At 44.1% G+C, this 17,710-nt stretch overlaps 1 protein-coding gene across 3 annotated transcripts in view; it reads right to left on the reverse strand.

Annotated features, from left to right (window-relative positions):
- Nucleotides 1-1,503: 1,503 nt before the first annotated feature.
- The window catches only part of LOC112225665 (alkyldihydroxyacetonephosphate synthase, peroxisomal), a 31,386-nt gene continuing 15,179 nt past the window's right edge, over nt 1,504-17,710 (reverse strand). For 2 of the 3 annotated variants that reach the window (XM_024389799.2, XM_024389801.2), the window contains 8 exons: nt 17,138-17,189; nt 13,683-13,759; nt 13,456-13,568; nt 11,793-11,862; nt 10,972-11,033; nt 9,921-10,010; nt 7,980-8,079; nt 5,213-7,805 (listed from right to left, as the gene is read on the reverse strand). In XM_024389799.2, coding sequence (XP_024245567.1) covers nt 7,572-7,805; nt 7,980-8,079; nt 9,921-10,010; nt 10,972-11,033; nt 11,793-11,862; nt 13,456-13,568; nt 13,683-13,759; nt 17,138-17,189 — 798 coding nt within the window. In that variant the 3' untranslated portion in view covers nt 5,213-7,571. Of the gene's footprint in view, nt 3,696-5,212; nt 7,806-7,979; nt 8,080-9,920; nt 10,011-10,971; nt 11,034-11,792; nt 11,863-13,455; nt 13,569-13,682; nt 13,760-17,137; nt 17,190-17,710 lie in introns of those variants that run through there. The other variant, XM_024389800.2, reaches the window with a different exon arrangement.

Consider the following 17,710-nt stretch of genomic DNA (forward strand, 5'->3'; position numbering starts at 1 on the left):
GGGAACTTGCAGGTGACTTTGTGGAAGAGTGGGGTAACATCTCACAGCAAGAACTGGCAAATCTGGTGCGGTCCATGAGGAGGAGATGCACTGCAGTACTTAATGCAGCTGGTGGCCACACCAGATACTGACTGTTACTTTTGATTTTGACCCCCCCTTTGTTCAGGGACACATTATTCCAGTCTATACATATAGCCAGTATAATTTCTGTTAGTCACATGTCTGTGGAACTTGTTCAGTTCATGTCTCAGTTGTTGAATCTTATATTCATACAAATACACGTTAAATTTGCTTCAAATAAATGCAGTTGACAGTGCGAGGACATTTCTATATTTTGCTGAGTTTGTTACATTATAATTATTTCTATATGTCATGTTACATTAGAAGTCTTACTATGTCATGTTACATCAGAAGTCTTACTATGTCATGTTACATCAGAAGTCTTACTATGTCATGTTACATCAGAAGTCTTACTATGTCATGTTACATTAGAAGTCTTACTATGTCATGTTACATCAGAAGTCTTACTATGTCATGTTACATTAGAAGTCTTACTATGTCATGTTACATTAGAAGTCTTACTATGTCATGTTACATCAGAAGTCTTACTATGTCATGTTACATCAGAAGTCTTACTATGTCATGTTACATTAGAAGTCTTACTATGTCATGTTACATCAGAAGTCTTACTATGTCATGTTACATTAGAAGTCTTACTATGTCATGTTACATTAGAAGTCTTACTGACCCAGAAGAGTTGTTTAATACGCCACATGATTGAAATAGGGATCAATCACACAGAAATTTGCCTTTACAAAATAGTTATGATCATTTCACATTTGATGAATGATTTCAACGACGTGCTTGTTATTAGTCTGTTAGATCACCACTGCAATGTAAATGTTATACTATTGTGCATGTTGATTGAACAGAGACTGGTTATATGTTGAACTGCTGATGCTATTTCAGCTGAGGAAAAAAGTGTATCGGGAATGTCCCACAAAGTGTAAAGGCAGCTCTTTCCTCACTTGTGCACCTCAGAATACCATGTCACTACAAAACGACTCTTCCAGAGCCACAGATTGACGATTCAGAAAAACTAAAAACGTACAATTGTCCTATTGCTGATGAATTGAAGGGAAACTGTGAACACAGTTGGTTCCCTGTAGAACAGAAAGGACCATGGTGTAGCTGCATTATCCTAAATAAAAGTTAAAAATGGAAGCTATGAATTGTGTTGTAGATTTGTTCATTGGAGTAAAAAAGAAATAATAATAATTGCTGTGTGCATTGTGTGGTATGGATCTTTGACTACAGTATTGAAATCAACCAATTGCCATGGATGTAGCAACAAACAACTTGAACCAAGAAATACCTTGTATTTGGAATTTTATGTATATTACTTCACCTGTACCTGACGGAGAAGCAGAGACACTTCCTATCAACTGCATTTCTAGTCAACCGATTGGCGACATTCTACCGTTATCTGAAAAAAACTGCTAGTTTCATTTCAATGTATTTATTGCACAAACATCATTGATAAAATTTACTTAAAATGTTAACTTTTTAATAATTTAAAAAAAAAAAGTTTTTTTTTTTTTTTTACATGCATAACATTCAGATTTCAAGCTCTCATTAAGTTCTCTTTCAGGAACCATCACAGGAAGTAAAATCATGAAAACTGATTAGATAAACGCTGCCTCCAGATCCACCATTTCCTTTCACAACATTTTCATTGAAGGTGGAGAGGTGAGATACTTGGGCAGGAAGGTGACAATGCACTGTGGGAAAGCTGCGACGCCGAGAACAGGAGGAACGCAGTAGTGACAGGAAAAACAGTAGCAGTACATTTCATGTATCTTACTCTAGCACCGTACAGTACAATCCCATGTCTGAGTTTAGGATTGGGCACAACATCGACACATGCCTCGCAGAGGCCAAACTGATAAGCATAATCATCTGTAAATTGTGACGAAGGTACAATTATCTTTCACACAAATGTATCGTTTCCAACATTACCACAACGCTGGGACGCTCACCAGGGAACAGACAATTCAGTCGGATGTATTTCGTTGTTGTCTAAATACAACCTCTAACTACTAACTACAAGCAACTGTTTTAAGTAGTGACAAAATATTGTAATTGAATTTAAATAAATGGTTTTTCTTTGACATGAACACGTAACATTTAAAGTAACAAATATGAACACATCTTTTGATGTTTGTACATTTGCATATCTGAAAAAATATGTTTCATCAGGATATAGGTTCATGTATTAACTGTCTGAATGTCCCATACATGTAACTATACAGCATGTACAGACCTACACATCCAGGATGTTTGCATGGTCTATATAAAGTAGTGAAAGGGCTGTGCTGAAAGTCTTTGGTACAAACATGGGTATTGGGATTCAGTCGTCTGTAACACGTTCACTACTAAAACCACGTATGTCTCTGCCCACAAACTGAACTCTGTATGACAGGCAAAAACCATGCAAGGTCAAATCTAAAATAAAACTTTTTATTTTTATTTTTTATAAATACGTTGATACGCATCATATCCTAGTTTCTTCATAAACAGTTTAACGTTTGGGTTTGAGGGACATTTTAACCCTGAGGTACATTTTCAGAAGAGGCACGACTTCCAACGTAATATAAATCCTCCTAGGTAGGTAAAACAAAACACACATCTCTCGGTAATCATTAATAGTATAAGTAATACAAGGCTTGAGTGGAGAAGCAAAGACCAACTGGAAACAGGAAATCTAGAATGAAGGACACACACATATAAGGGAAAATACAGGACGCCATAAACAAACCAGTCAAGCTTCCAGTGTGTGTGTGTGTGTTGTGTAGGAAAGGATGAAGACAGACATCTTCAGAAAGGCACAGAGCTTTAGAAAAAGCATTCATCTAGAACTCCCTGCTAAAGTACTGTCAAAACACAGGTAAAATAAACATCTACCAAAAAAAACCAAAATCTAGTTCATGAAATTGGCAAGAATTATAGGAAACAATTAAATTGTAGGCAAATATGGGATCACAAAATGTTATCCTGTATCATGTACAATATGAAAAAGGCCATTCTTATGGCGTGGTTCTATAAACGTGACTGAAATGATCTACAGTACTATCGTTAGTATGATACACACGGCTTCATTCACCAGATCATCCTGGACGAGGACACTACTGAGGACCTGATGCAATGAGCTTCTAAATGAATCATAGACCATTAATGTTACAGCATTTATTTCTAATTTGACCTTTATTTTACTAGGCAAGTCAGTTAAGAACAAATTCTTATTTTCAATGACGGCCTAGGAACAGTGGGTTAACTGCCTGTTCAGGGGCAGAACGACAGATTTGTACCTTGTCAGCTCGGGGATTCGAACTTGCAACCTTTCGGTTACTAGTCCAACGCTGTTAAGTGCAGTAATGTAATGCAAGGCAAGTCATCTGACTGATGTTGACTGCACAACGAAGTCACCCCCGAAGGTGAAAGACATTGATACTGCTCGTCATATTTAGTAACCCTTATTCCAAGAGGTTGTTATAAAAATGTCATGTAAATAAATTAGAGGAGGTTTCGGTTGCCGAAAATGTTTTCCGGGTCCACATATTCCTTAACGGACTTGAGCATCCCGACGCCCACGTTAGAGATGCTGTCCTTCATCCACTCCTTACGAAGTTTCCCAACTGGAGAGATAGAGGGAAGAAAAAAAAAATATACCAAGGAGGCAAAATCAGCACGCCCAGGTGGCTGCTGGGAGACAATCCATCTTGTTAGAGTGAGTGAATAAACAGAAGGTGATAAATGCCTTTATTCAGAGAGGAGAAATATTTTGCATGGCATGATTTATGGAGCCCAACAGCCTATCAAACTCATTAGGCTCTGTGTGTTCCCCGGCTGGCTCTGCCTTTCCCTCTCTCATGTTCACCAAGCCCATTCTCCTCCCACAGATGTCACCGTGGGTGTGTTGTTCTCCTCAGGCTGAATAAAACAGCCCTAAAAGTCCCCCCACACACACACACCTCTCTTCTGGCCGTGGGCCAATGGAGGTGGAACAGCAAGGGTCAGGCCTGGCCAGGGTGCCCAGCAAGGTACCAAGACCAGCGCTCTGCTTTACCAGCTGTCCAAACAGACACATTCCAGAGCCCCCAGTCCTGCCAGGACATATGCAGGGAGTCTGGAGCCTCTGGGAGAGGGACAGGTTGTCACTGGTCCCTGAGAGGGACACCGTCAACACCAAGAACCCAACACTGACCACAGGATGTCTGGAGGCCAGGAGTTTAGGACTTACAAATGTGGCATTGAAAATGTTCAATCCACTGTCAGTTATAGAATGGCAATAGACTCCTGCATCTCCCCACATCGTGAATAAAAGGTCACAGCAACCTCACTCCTTTCATCAGATAACACACAATTCATTTAGTAAGTAAATAACGAGCAAACACAATGTTGATGAAACAAGATTCAATCTGAAAGCAAACATTGGATCCTTGAAGAGTAGGAAGCTAGCAGTGTGTTTGCTCAGTGTCTGGGTAAGGGTCAAACGTAAGGTTCTAAAAACTGCGTGACAACACACTATTCTATAAAACAGCCCTGAGAACGGAATGAACTTGAACAGGAGCCATGAACACATACTTTGGTAGTACACAGAGCATACAGTGCCTTCAGAAACTATTTGTACCCCTTATTCCACGTTTTGTTGTGTAACAGCTTGAATTCAAAATGGAGTCCAATCGTCCGTCCATCCGCCCCCCACCCACCCACCCATCCATCTACACATAATACCCTGTCAAGTTGGTTGTTGGTTGGTCATTACTAGACAGCCATTTTCAAGTCTTGCCATAGATTTTCAAAGCGATTTAAGTCAAAACTAACTCTGCCAATCAGGAACATTCACTGTCGTCTTGGTAACCATCTCCAGTGTAGAGCTCACCTTAGCTCTATTCTGTTTCATCCAACAACATAAAACTTGTCAGTCCTTGCCAATGACAAGCATAGCAGTAACTTAATGCAGCCACCGCCATGCTTGAGAATATGATAGTTTCCAGAGTGGCGCAGTGGTCTATAAGTCACTGCATCGCAGTTGCTAGCTGTGCCACTAGAGATCCTGGTTTGAGTTCAGGCTCTGTCGCAGCCGGCTGCGACTGGGAGACCCATGGGGCGGCTTACAATTGGCCCAGCGTCGTCCGGGTTAGGGGAGGGTTTGGCCCAGCGTCGTCCGGGTTAGGGGAGGGTTTGGCTGGCAGGGATGTCCTTGTCCCAACGCGCTCTAGCAACTCCTGTGGCGGGCCGGGTGCAATGCACGCTGACACGGTCGCCAGGTGTATGGCGTTTCCGACACATTGGCGTGGCTGGCTTCCTTAGAGGGCATTGTGTCAAGAAGCAGTACGGCTTGGTTGGGTCATGTGTCAGGAAGCATGGCTCTCGATCCTCGCCTCTCCCGAGTCCGTACGGGAGTTGCAGTGATGAGACAAGAGTAACTACCAATTGGATATCACAAAATTGGGGAGAAAAAGGGGTAAAAGTCATTTTAAAAAATGTTTTAAACCTTGACGAGTGGCACTCAGTGATGTGTTGTGTTTGTCCCAAACAAAAAATGAATTTCTTTGCCACATTTTTTGCAGTTTGCCTTATTGCAAACAGGAAGCACATTTTGGAATACTTTTATTCTGTTAAGGATTATCTTTTTTCACTCCATCAATTAGGTTAGTATTGTGGAGTAATTACAATGTTGTTGATCCATCCTCAGAGTTTTTAATGGCTGTGATAGGAGAACTAACTGTTTTAAAGTCACAATTGGCTTCATGGTGAAATCCCTGAGCAGTTTCCTTCCTCCCCGGCACCTGAGGAAGATGGAAGGAAGGAATGAAGGACACCTGTTACTTTGTAGTGACTGGGTGTATTGATAAACCATCCAAAAGTGTCATTAATAACTTCACAACGCTCAAAGAGATATTCAATGTCTGCTTTTTTTTTTTAGCTATACCTTTGAGCATGGTGAAGTTATTAATTACACTTTGGATGGTGTATCAATACACCCAGTCACTACAAATATTCCGGCATCTACGTTAGGAAGGAAGCCTGTAAAGGTAGGAAACCGCTTCACAATGACTCCAATGGTGATATTAAAACAGTTATTTTAATGGCTGTGATGAGAGAAAAGAGGAGGATGGATCAACAACATTGTAGTTACTCCACAATACTAACCTACATGACAAGAGTGAAACACTCAAACAGGCACCGAATTAAAACTGCAAAAAAATGTGGCAAAGAAATCAACTTTCTGTCCTGAATACAAAGCATTATGCTTGGGGCAAATCCAACACGTCACTGAGTATCACTTCATATTTCCAAGAATGGTGTTGGCTGCAGTTTATGGGTATGCTTGTCATCAGCAAGGACTAGGGAGTTTTTCCAGGATAAAAATCAAACGGAATAGAGCTAATCACAGGCAAAATCCTAGAGGATAACCTGGTTCAGTCTGCTTTCCAACAGACACTGGGAGACAAATTCACCTTTCAGCAGGACAATAACCTAAAACACAAGGCCAAATCTACACTGGAGTTGCTTAACAAGAGGACACATTTAATGTTCCTGAGTGACCTAGTTAGAGTTGACTTAAATATCTATGGCAAGACTGGAAAATGACTGTCTAGCAATGATCAACAACCAATTTGACAAGAGGTTGAACAATATAAAAAAGAATAATGTGTAAATATTGGTGTACAAAGCTTTTAGAGACTTACCCAGAAAGACTCACAGCTGTAATCGCTGCCAAAGGTGATTCTAACGTGGATTGAATCAGGGGGTGGAATACTATCTCTGCACACCCTGACCTCATGTAAACACAGGTTAGAATAATGTATATTTCCTGTGGTGGCCCCTCCCACCTTGCCTTCCCAGACTACATCGGTTTTCTTTGCTACACACCCCAGTGAGACGAGCTCCATTTGTCAGGTGTTGATTGTGGGCAGACAAACCGCCTGTCTGCGCCCAGATAGCAGGCTGTTATTAATCACAATTACAGAGCGGGCCTCGCACCCAGGAGCTGCATCAATATCCCCTCCTCCCGGCTGCACACCCTCCTACTCAGCCCTGGGTGGTTGGCTGGGTGGTGGCCCACTATTTGAAGGGCAGTAAATACTGGGTGATAACAGCAACATCATTTACCCTGGCCCACTGCCTTCTTATATTAGCAATCTGTTCATTTGTAACCTTCCCCACCTTCAGGAGAAATTGTGATTTAATATCGCAGCTGATTCACTGCTTGCTGTTTCTGACAGGCGTGATGAATAGCCTGAAGTGATGTATGAAAACAGACGAGGCGCCTGGCAATATAGATGAGGCAGCCATTAGGGTTTGCCCTGATAGTTGCTTCACACTCCCTCCCCTGCTCACGTTTCATTTGGCCCGTGTTGAGATGAACAAAGAGCCATTTCTCTGTACTGTGGGAAACTTTGGAGGTGTGAAGGAAGCGATGAAAGATCTCCAAGCCAAAACAGGAGGTTTAGAAAAAGACTGGCTCACTTCTATACAGCAGCACAGAGCCTGACAGACTGCCTTCACGAGACTTTAAACCACTGCTGTGCCGTCCATCTACGTAAGTGAATAGGCAAGTAAATTTTATGAATTTGTAGGTTTTGATATGAAGAAATTTGGAAAAAGATGAAATGGCTAGACGTAGGGGCGTGGCTAAATGAAGGGGCGTGGCTAGACGTAGGGATGTTCACTTGACTACCTCCATGGTGGTGCGAGAGGCTTCCTCCATTGGCTAGGATCTCCTCTCTGGCAGCATGCTGGGAAAGGACAATATCAATAAATACATCAATTAACACATTATGTAACTATGACTATCACCTTAAAACCATGGTTGTGTATGTTCCCTCCTCAGGGGTAACGTTTCAGGTTAGATATAATGCATGTCTCTGAGCGGTTAGGCACTACAGACGTGGAGTGCTCCGTAGATTTACCTCCACTTGTTCGTATGTATGTACTGGATCCGCCAGTCCTCTGTAGTTGAAGGCAAAGTAGAAGTATATACATGCGCCAGAGTCATAGGTCTGAGTCACTCTGCAAGACAGGAGAAAAGGGTTTTAACGTCACGATATACGCAACAGAAAATATAGGCTTGTTCACCATTTGTTGTTAACGCTTTTCCATCACTCGTCCCTCTGTAATTTATCTCTACGAGTTTAAAAAGAGGGAAATGTCAAAATTGTTGAACCAAAATTTACTCTAACAATTAATGCAATTTTTTTTTTCATCATTTGAATCAGAGGGCAGGCAGACTGAGCTGAGAGGTGGGGCTTTCCCTCTGAACCCAATTCTCCCTCATGGTTTCTGAGAAGCGGAGGAGAGGTGCATTGGATCTGCCACCTTGAATAACGCCCCATTATCAGGACATTGAAACGGCCATCAGTACACTCCGATTGGATCCTCTGAGCTACATTTACAATGGTTCAGAACACAACATGCTTCAACACTGGCTGTATTGACTTAAAGATGGTTCCTTTCACATGAATATGCAACAAGAAGCTATAATAAATTACCGTGACAATTTTTTGCACAGTTCAAAAGATGAAAACAATTAAGGGGCTATTTGTTTCTTTTTCCCAAGTGCAGGACTAATGTGACAAAATTAATGTTTGATTTCCTTTTCATTAACAAATCAATGGATATCATCCTTCTTAGTAGTCATGTGTATTATTTACTATTGCTCTCTCTAACCAGGGTCAAAATGTCTGCATTGAACATGAAACTAGACCCTTATAATGCAACACTGTGCCTCAGGGATGGAAACAGTGTACAAGTGATTTCCCTGTTTCTTTTCTGTGTCCCTTTTGTTGTAGGGAGAGCCGTTGTTCCAGTGACCTGGCCTATCACTCAGCGGGTGCGCTGGCTTCTAGAGGTTAAACGGACAAATCTATCTTGTTGACAGACTGCAGACAGGAAATGAATGGCTGAAGCATAATCAGGTTGGGCCCTAATTTGTCCCCAGTGAGCAAGAAGCAGGAAATGTTGTGTGTTGCCAGGTCACACAGGAAGGTCCCAGGATTCCTCTCCTGTCTGGTCACACACTACAGGCCCACTCATAGCAGAGAACACATCTTAGATGACAGTCATGGGATCAACCACAATGGTCCAATGCAGATGTTTTTTTTTTTGTTTTTTTTTTCAAACTACCTACAGTCCCCTGCACGCACGCACGTACGACCTACAGCCCCCCCGCACGCACGCACGACCTACAGTCCCCCACGCACGCACGACCTACAGTCCCCCCGCACGCACGCACGCACGACCTACAGCCCCCCCGCACGCACGCACGACCTACAGTCCCCCCCGCACGCACGCACGACCTACAGTCCCCCCCCGCACGCACGCACGACCTACAGTCCCCCCGCACGCCACACACGACCCTACAGTCCCCCCCGCACGCACGACCTACCCCCTACAGCCCCCGCCACAGTCCCACGACCTACAGTCCCCCGCACGCACACACGACTTACCTACAGCCCCCCCACGCACGCACGCACGACCTACAGCCCCCCGCACGCACGCACGACCTACAGCCCCCCGCACGCACGCACGACCTACAGTCCCCCCCGCACGCACGACCTACAGTCCCCCACGCACGCACGACCTACAGTCCCCCCCACACGCACGACCTACAGTCCCCCCACGCACGCACAACCTACAGTCCCCCCCCGCACAACCTACAGCCCCCCGCATGCATGCACCCACGCACGCACGCACGCACGCACGACCTACAGCCCCCCGCACGACCTACATTCGTTGAATCATCTAGCTGGAGACAGACATTACGTAGAGGTTATGCAGAGGTTGTTTAAGATGACCTCCACAATGCCAGCAAGTGTGTTTTAGCAAGGAACAGAGACAGGTGCTAAACGTACCTGCATGAGGTCAACGGTTGAAACTGGACTCCTCTTTCTTTACACTCTCTGATAATTCTCTCCTTGACATTCTGGCAAAGGTCCAATACCCTGAAGACAAGACAACACAGGAAAAATATCATGAAGACGTGATGAAAGCCATGTCTGCTTCACACATGACACCCTATTCCCTAGTCCTATTGGCCCTAGTCAAAAGTAGGGCACTAAATAGGGAATAGGCTCCGCAACACCATGATTTAACACAGTATAACAGGAGACGCTGAGCTGTCTGAGTTTGAGAAAAGGTGACCTCTGGCCATGAACAGTGGAGTACATTGACAGACAAGTGGAGACTGCAGCAGTGCTAGGTAGACTGCATTATGGAGACTGCAGCAGTGCTAGGTAGACTGCATTATGGAGACTGCAGCAGTGCTAGGTAGACTGCATTATGGAGACTGCAGCAGTGCTGGTAGACTGCATTATGGAGACTGCAGCAGTGCTAGGTAGACTGCATTATGGAGACTGCAGCAGTGCTAGGTAGACTGCATTATGGAGACTGCAGCAGTGCTAGGTAGCTGTGAGAGACTGGCTCACTCTCCTCTAGGTATGTGCAGCAGAGTGTGGAGAGATGGAGGAGGGGTAATGCTGGTCTGCACGCCTGATCCCTGGCTCCCCCCTCAGGCAGTCTACACAGTGGAACACTGAGCATGCCTGTGTTGGTGTCTGAGTGTGGAAGAGAGGGGGGGTGGGGGCGTCCTCATGTGTGGGAAGAGCTGTGGTTTTCTAACGAGAAGGGTTTTACACCGAATTAACAGGCTGACCCAATAATGTTGGAGATTCCTGTTCCTACTGGCTGTGTCACTCCATCCCTCTCTCCTCCAGCAGTGTCAGGCAGTCTTCCTTCCCACACACACAACCAGTTAATGGAGGGAGAAAGCAGGTGTGTAGGTGTGTGTGTGTGTGAGAGAGAGAGAGCCGAGCTCTTCAAAATGACTGTGTGAGAAGAGAGTGATGTAGAAGTGTCACACCATCAGAGTTACTTGTTCATTTACAAAAAAAGGTTCAACTTTACCTGTCCCAAGGCACCGATGTCTCAAAGGATTCTGCTACCACACAGTAGTCCATCCCCAAGTCCTGTTGATAAAAGACAACAACCAATAAACACAAGTATTTCTGTACTATTTGGATGATGATTATTATTATTATTATTTATATTTTTTAAAGGGGACAATATGTGAAAAAAATAAAAGTATCTAAATAGTGATTCACAAAAAAAAAAAAAAGTTTTTTTTAAAACTGCGATTTTCACTGAGGCAATTACTCGTGCCATGATAGCGAGGATGACAACATGACATAAACGGAGGTCAGATATCTCAGAGGTCACATTCTGCAGCCTTTGTTTATTTAACCTTCTATTTTAACTAGGCAAGTCAATTAAGAACAAATTCTTATTTACAATGATGGCCTAACCCGGCTAAACCCTAACGACGCTGAGCCAATTGTGCGTCGCCCTATGGGACTCCCAATCACGGCCAGATGTGATACAGTGTATGTGTTCCTTCTATCTCTGGACTCTGGGAGAAGAGGGGAGAACACGTGGGAACAGAGGGGGAGAAGGAGGAGAGGGGAGAACAAGTGGAAACAGAGGGGGAGAAGGAGGAGAGAACAAGTGGGAACAGAGGGGGAGAAGGAGGAGAGGGGAGAACACGTGGGAACAGAGGGGGAGAAGGAGGAGGGGAGAACACATGGGAACAGAGGGGGAGAAGGAGGAGAGGGGAGATTGATTTACATAAGCATTTTGCTACACTCGCAATAACATCTGCTAACCATGTGTATGTGTCCAATACAATTTGATTTGAGGAGGGGAAAAACAGAGGGGGAGATATGACCCACCCGGAGGTAAGCGATGACAAAGGTCAGTAGGTAGCCTCTCTGCCCATTGTCCTCTCCAGCTGCCAGGCCCCTGGAAACAGATAACAGGGTTCATATTTAAAAACAGATTCCTCTCTGGCCGGGTCAACTCCCTCGGACCACAGATGCCGGTGGTGTCTGTCACTTCCCCAATGCACAGGTCAATGATTGGATCTCCGTACATGCCTACAAGTCACCCACACATCCATCACCAGCCACGGGTAATCAAATGTTAATCCAATACTAAAATCAGGAAGTGCTCATTAGGAAATCACTGTATTGATTTAGCTGTTCTTTTTCCCTTGTTTCTTAAAAACAAAACAGAAATATCCCTTTCAAGACCCAGCCAATCTATCACAGGCGCTCGACAGGCGATGGTTGACTTGAAATAAATGGAGAAAATAAATAAAATGCACCGCCTGGTAGTTGAGGCCTTATCAATGATTAAACTCATGAATTGTTTAGGGATATTGCCTGAAGGGCACTAAGCCTGTGACCTGAGGAACGAACTGGAAGCTGTGCACTGGGCCAGGAACTTACAAAATCCATAGCCTCACCAACAATAGAATGGAATTTGTCATTAGGTGGCGTTTTAATGAAAGGTTTGTTTATGATGACTAGGTCCCCTCCAAATAGTACCACTGCACAATCCCCCCTTCTCCTGATACGTGGAAATATTGGACTGTAAATTGTGCCTTCCTGTATTATAGTGATGTTAATAATGTTTATTCTACTGAGACATTTACTTTATGTTCTGATATTTGATTATTTATTATTGTTGTTGTTGCATTGGACGGTGTACCCCACGTGTATCCCGTTGGACGGTGTACCCCACGTGTATCCCGTTGGACGGTGTACCCCACGTGTATCCCGTTGGACGGTGTACCCCACGTGTATCCCGTTGGACGGTGTACCCCACGTGTATCCCGTTGGACGGTGTACACCACGTGTGTATCCCGTTGGACGTGTACACCACGTATCCCGTTGGACGGTGTACACCACGTGTATCCCGTGGATGGTGTACACCACGTGTATCCCGTGGATGGTGTACACCACGTGTATCCTGTGGATGGTGTACACCACGTGTATTCTGTGGATGGTGTACACCACGTGTATCCTGTGGATGGTGTACACCACGTGTATCCCGTTGGACGGTGTACCCCACGTGTATCCCATTGGACGGTGTACCCCACGTGTATCCTGTACATACGACTAATAAAACTTGAAACTAGGATGGTGTGTCCAGGGAAGGAGGGAGTGAGTTGCTACAGTATGATCTGATTCTTCTGTAATGGTGTGGAACTGTGTGGCTCCTGGCGGGTTGGGGCCCAGCCCAGCAGCCCTCAGACAGGGGCTTCGCAGCACAGCTTCACTACCAAGTCCCTACTCACAGACTCCTTTGGGACCACACACACACACACACACACACACACACACACACACACACACGTTTTGCCTTTCAGTTGTCTACAGGGTTGTCACAAAGGGGAAAAGAGTTTCCTAAATTCCACGCGTGCAAGAGCATTGAACATGTCGGGAAAGTCAAAGAGGAACGCAGGTTTGTTGCTGTTGTAGCTTAAGTAGAAGATATATTGAATGGAGAATCCCTCTCTAGCTGATAGATCACCTATTTCCACCAACTTACCCAAATGTTGCTGCGATGTCATAAACTTGTTTTTCATGCTGCAGGACCCTCTCGCGGTCCCCTTCAAACAGAAGAGTGGCAACCACCAACTGGTGGGGGTCGAAACCTTTCAACTGGGGTAAACGGGGAAATAACCATTTCTTTAACACTTTCCAAAAAAAATAGATATTACATAAAGAGAAAGAGGAGGAGTTAGGATTCATGCCAAAGCATTAAGAACGCGTTACCTTGGTGATGTAGAACTTCTTTAACCCTTCAACAAAATGTGTGAAAATGGACGACACTTGAGGTTTCAGGGCATGACCTGTGGAAACAGAAAGAGAGAGAGAGAGAGAGAGAGAGGGTCAAGTCCCTCAACTCAAAGCCAAGTGGACCTCTGTCTTTTGGACAATACAGTTGAAAGAAACCACTGATGTCGGTTATTCACACATTCGGTCTCATCTTAGCCCACCCATCTCCTCCCCGTTTCCTCCAGGACTCCCAACAGGGCAGCAGTCATATTTATTTGGGTTTGGGATTAAAAAAAAAAAAAACAGAGGAAAATTAATGGTAACGTGAACAACTTGACAAGTAACCAGTAGGCTGGCTGCAACAGGGACAATACATCAGCAGCTTTCCATTGGGGGGGCATCAGCAGCTTTCCATTGACACATCAGCAGCTTTCCATTGGGGGGGCAGCTTTCCATTGGGGGGCTTGACATCAGCAGCTTTCCATTGGGGGGGGCTTGACATCAGCAGCTTTCCATTGGGGGCTTGACATCAGCAGCTTTCCAATGGGGGGGCTTGACATCAGCAGCTTTCCAATGGGGGGGGCTTGACATCAGCAGCTTTCCAATGGGGGGCTTGACATCAGCAGCTTTCCAATGGGGGGGCTTGACATCAGCAGCTTACCAATAGGGGGCTTGACATCAGCAGCTTTCCAATGGGGGGCTTTGACATCAGCAGCTTTCCAATGGGGGGGCTTTCAGAGCTTTCCAATGGGGGGGGGCTTGACATCAGCAGCTTTCAATCAGGGGGGCACATCAGCAGCTTTCTTGGGGGGCTTGTTTCTGATCGGACACATCAGAGCTTTCCAATGGGGGGTTTGACATCAGCAAAAATGAGGGTCTGGAGCTGATGGGATGGTTTGTTTCAATCACACAAGAAAACGGAGGACAAGCAAAAATGAGGGTCTGGAGCTGATCATGGTTACCAATCACAGCAGGGTAGAGTCCTGAGTCTCAACCCTTCACAGCAGGGTAGAGTCCTGAGTCTCAACCCTTCACAGCAGGGTAGAGTCCTGAGTCTCAACCCTTCACAGCAGGGTAGAGTCCTGAGTCTCAACCCTTCACAGCAGGGTAGAGTCTTTAGGTGTCCTGCAGTCATCACTCTTTAATGAAATACTCAGTGACCAGAAAGAGAGGGTGATTTATACATATAGTGGGTCAATTTTTCCCGCTCTCTTTAATGCGCATTTAATTGCCATTCTCATCTGACTAGCGTATTGAGATACGTGGCCCTGTATTTTATACTACTTGTCCCATTCTGAAATACAGCAGACCCCTTCACTCAGCAGACAGGGTGATTCAAAAAGGGAAGACAAGGCACTAATAAGCCCAAGAAGGTGTCCTATCATAGAGCCCTGACTGAGGTTAAGATATTAGTGAGAAACCTGAATAGCTTCCTCTTGCCTGCTTAAAGCTAAGAAGTGGGAATATAGGGAGCGTAATGAGATCCCAGGGGACTGAAGAACTTTAAAAAGATGTCTGGCACCAACGCCTGATTCCTTCCACCAGACCTCAAGAAACAATTTTGTAAAACTTCAATATAACAACTGCTTAAATTGTTCCCCCAGTCATTTTTCTATCGGGCTTCTATCCACAAGTCGTGCGTGCAGCTAGCTACTCCACTGGTGAAATAACAATCAATTGAACTCAATGCAATGCAGCAGAGGGCGGAGTAACGCAGCAGAGGGCAGAGTAACGCAGCAGAGGGCGGAGTAACGCAGCAGAGGGCGGAGTAACGCAGCAGAGGGCGGAGTAACGCAGCAGAGGGCGTAAAGAAAAAAGCATTGTGAAGAAACGCCACCAATGCAGTGGTCTTTAATGACATGGATTCCAGTTGGGTAAAGAGACGCACACAAAAGCAGGCCTTTTTTTTTTTTTTAAACATCAGAGTCAAGGAATCAGAAATGAAAATAAGGTCAGCCCCAAGCACAGGTTAGTGGGGAGAGCCAGAGAGCAGTCAGAGTATGGCTTCACTTCTGAGCTCCCATGTGATACAAAGATACTTTCTGAAGGCCCTGTGTATTCACACCCCTGGACTTTTTCCACATGTTGTTGTGTTACAGCCTAAATTTAAAATGGAGATTTGTCATCACTGGCCTACACACAATACCCCATAATGTCGAACCAGGGTATGTAGTGATGCCTCCAGCACTGCAATACAGTGCCTTAAAACCACAGCGCCACTCGGGAGCCTCGAAAGTCCAAATAAATTCAGGAGTAACAATGTGCTTAACAAGTCACTTAAGTTGCTTAAACTCACTGCGTGCAATAAGTGATTTTTGAATAACTCTCCCATCTCTGTACCTCACACATACAATTATCTGAAAGGTCCCTCAGTCGAACAATGACTTTCTAATACAGATTCAACCACAAAGACCAGGCAGGTTGTCCAAGGCCTTGCAAAGAAGGTAACCTATTAGTAGATGGTTAAAATTTATTTTTAAAAAGTAAACATTGAATTTCCCTTGAGCATGGTGAAGTTATTAATTACACTTTGACTGATGTATCAATACACCCAGTCACTACAAAAGATACAGTTGTCCTTCCTAATTAAGTTGCCGGAGAAGAAGGAAACCAAGGCGGCACTAAAGTAAAACTTCAAAATATGTGGCAAAGAAATCAACTTTATGTCCTCAATACAAAGCGTTATGTTTGGGGCAAATCCAACACGTCACTGAGTATCACTTAATATTTCCAAGAATGGTGTTGGCTGCAGTTTATGGGTATGCTTGTCATCAGCAACGACTAGGGAGTTTTTCAGGATAAAAATAAAATAGAGCTAAGCACAGGCAAAATCCTAGAGGAAAACCTGGTTCAGTCTGCTTTTCAACAGACACTGGGAGACAAATTCACCTTTCAGCAGGACATTAACCTAAAACACAAGGCCATATACACTGGAGTTGCTTAACAAGAGGACATTGAATGTTCCTGGGTGGCCTAGTTACAGTTGACTTAAATCCACTTGAATATCTATGGCAAGACTGGAAAATGGCTGTCTAGCAATGATCAACAACCAATTTGACAAGAGGTTGAACAATTAAAAAACATATATATATATATATATAATGTACAAATATTGTCCAATCAATGTGTGCAAAGCTCTTAGAGACTTACCCAGAAAGGCTCACAGCTGTAATCACTGCCAAAGGTGATTCTCACATGTATTGACTCAGGGGTGTGAATACATATGTAAATGAGATATTTCTGCATTTCATTTGCAAACATTTTTCAAACTTAGTCATTACAGGGTATAGTGTGAAGATGGGTGAGAAAAAACAACAATTTAATCACTTATGAATTCAGGCTGTAACACAACTAAATGTGGAATAAGTCAAGGGGTATGAATACTTTCTGAAGGCACTGTATCAAACGGTTTCTTTACAGAGATCAAATGGTTCAGAACGATGTTGACTTACCGAAATGAAACTGTTTGTTATCCATGAGCCGGATGGAAGCCGGTGCACACCTCTGGGAGAGAGAAAAACAACAACAACTCATTCAGGAGCATGTGTTAAACATTGTAAACATTTCCCCATCCCACACACTGTTGTCGTGCAGTTTTGATCTGCATTACCTTTCTTAATTGAGAGGAAAAACCTTTGAAATAACAGTTGCTACACACCCTCGAGGCACGAGTAGATATTCCTGGTAGTGTGTGGATACGTCTATGACAAGCCAGTGCTCAAAATGGTGGATTCCTTCATTGTGTGTTAAACTAAACCACAGGATTAACCCAGGATTGGAGCTGCATAAACCATACGCATGCAGTCATCGATAATGGCTGCATCAGCACTACCCAATCAGAGCGGGACACGCTTCATTATCATCCCTTCCCAGAATTAGGGCTCTGCCAATCACAACCCAACCACTTTGTTTGAACACTACAATATATCATTGATCTGCATAGTTTAGCTACTGTACATACTGTCATATAACCAAAAGATTAAAGATCACAACTACAAGTCACTTTTTCATGTGATTGGATAGAT

The sequence above is a fragment of the Oncorhynchus tshawytscha genome, linkage group LG26 (genome assembly GCF_018296145.1).
Source record: "Oncorhynchus tshawytscha isolate Ot180627B linkage group LG26, Otsh_v2.0, whole genome shotgun sequence".
Classification (NCBI taxonomy): Eukaryota; Metazoa; Chordata; class Actinopteri; order Salmoniformes; family Salmonidae; genus Oncorhynchus; species Oncorhynchus tshawytscha.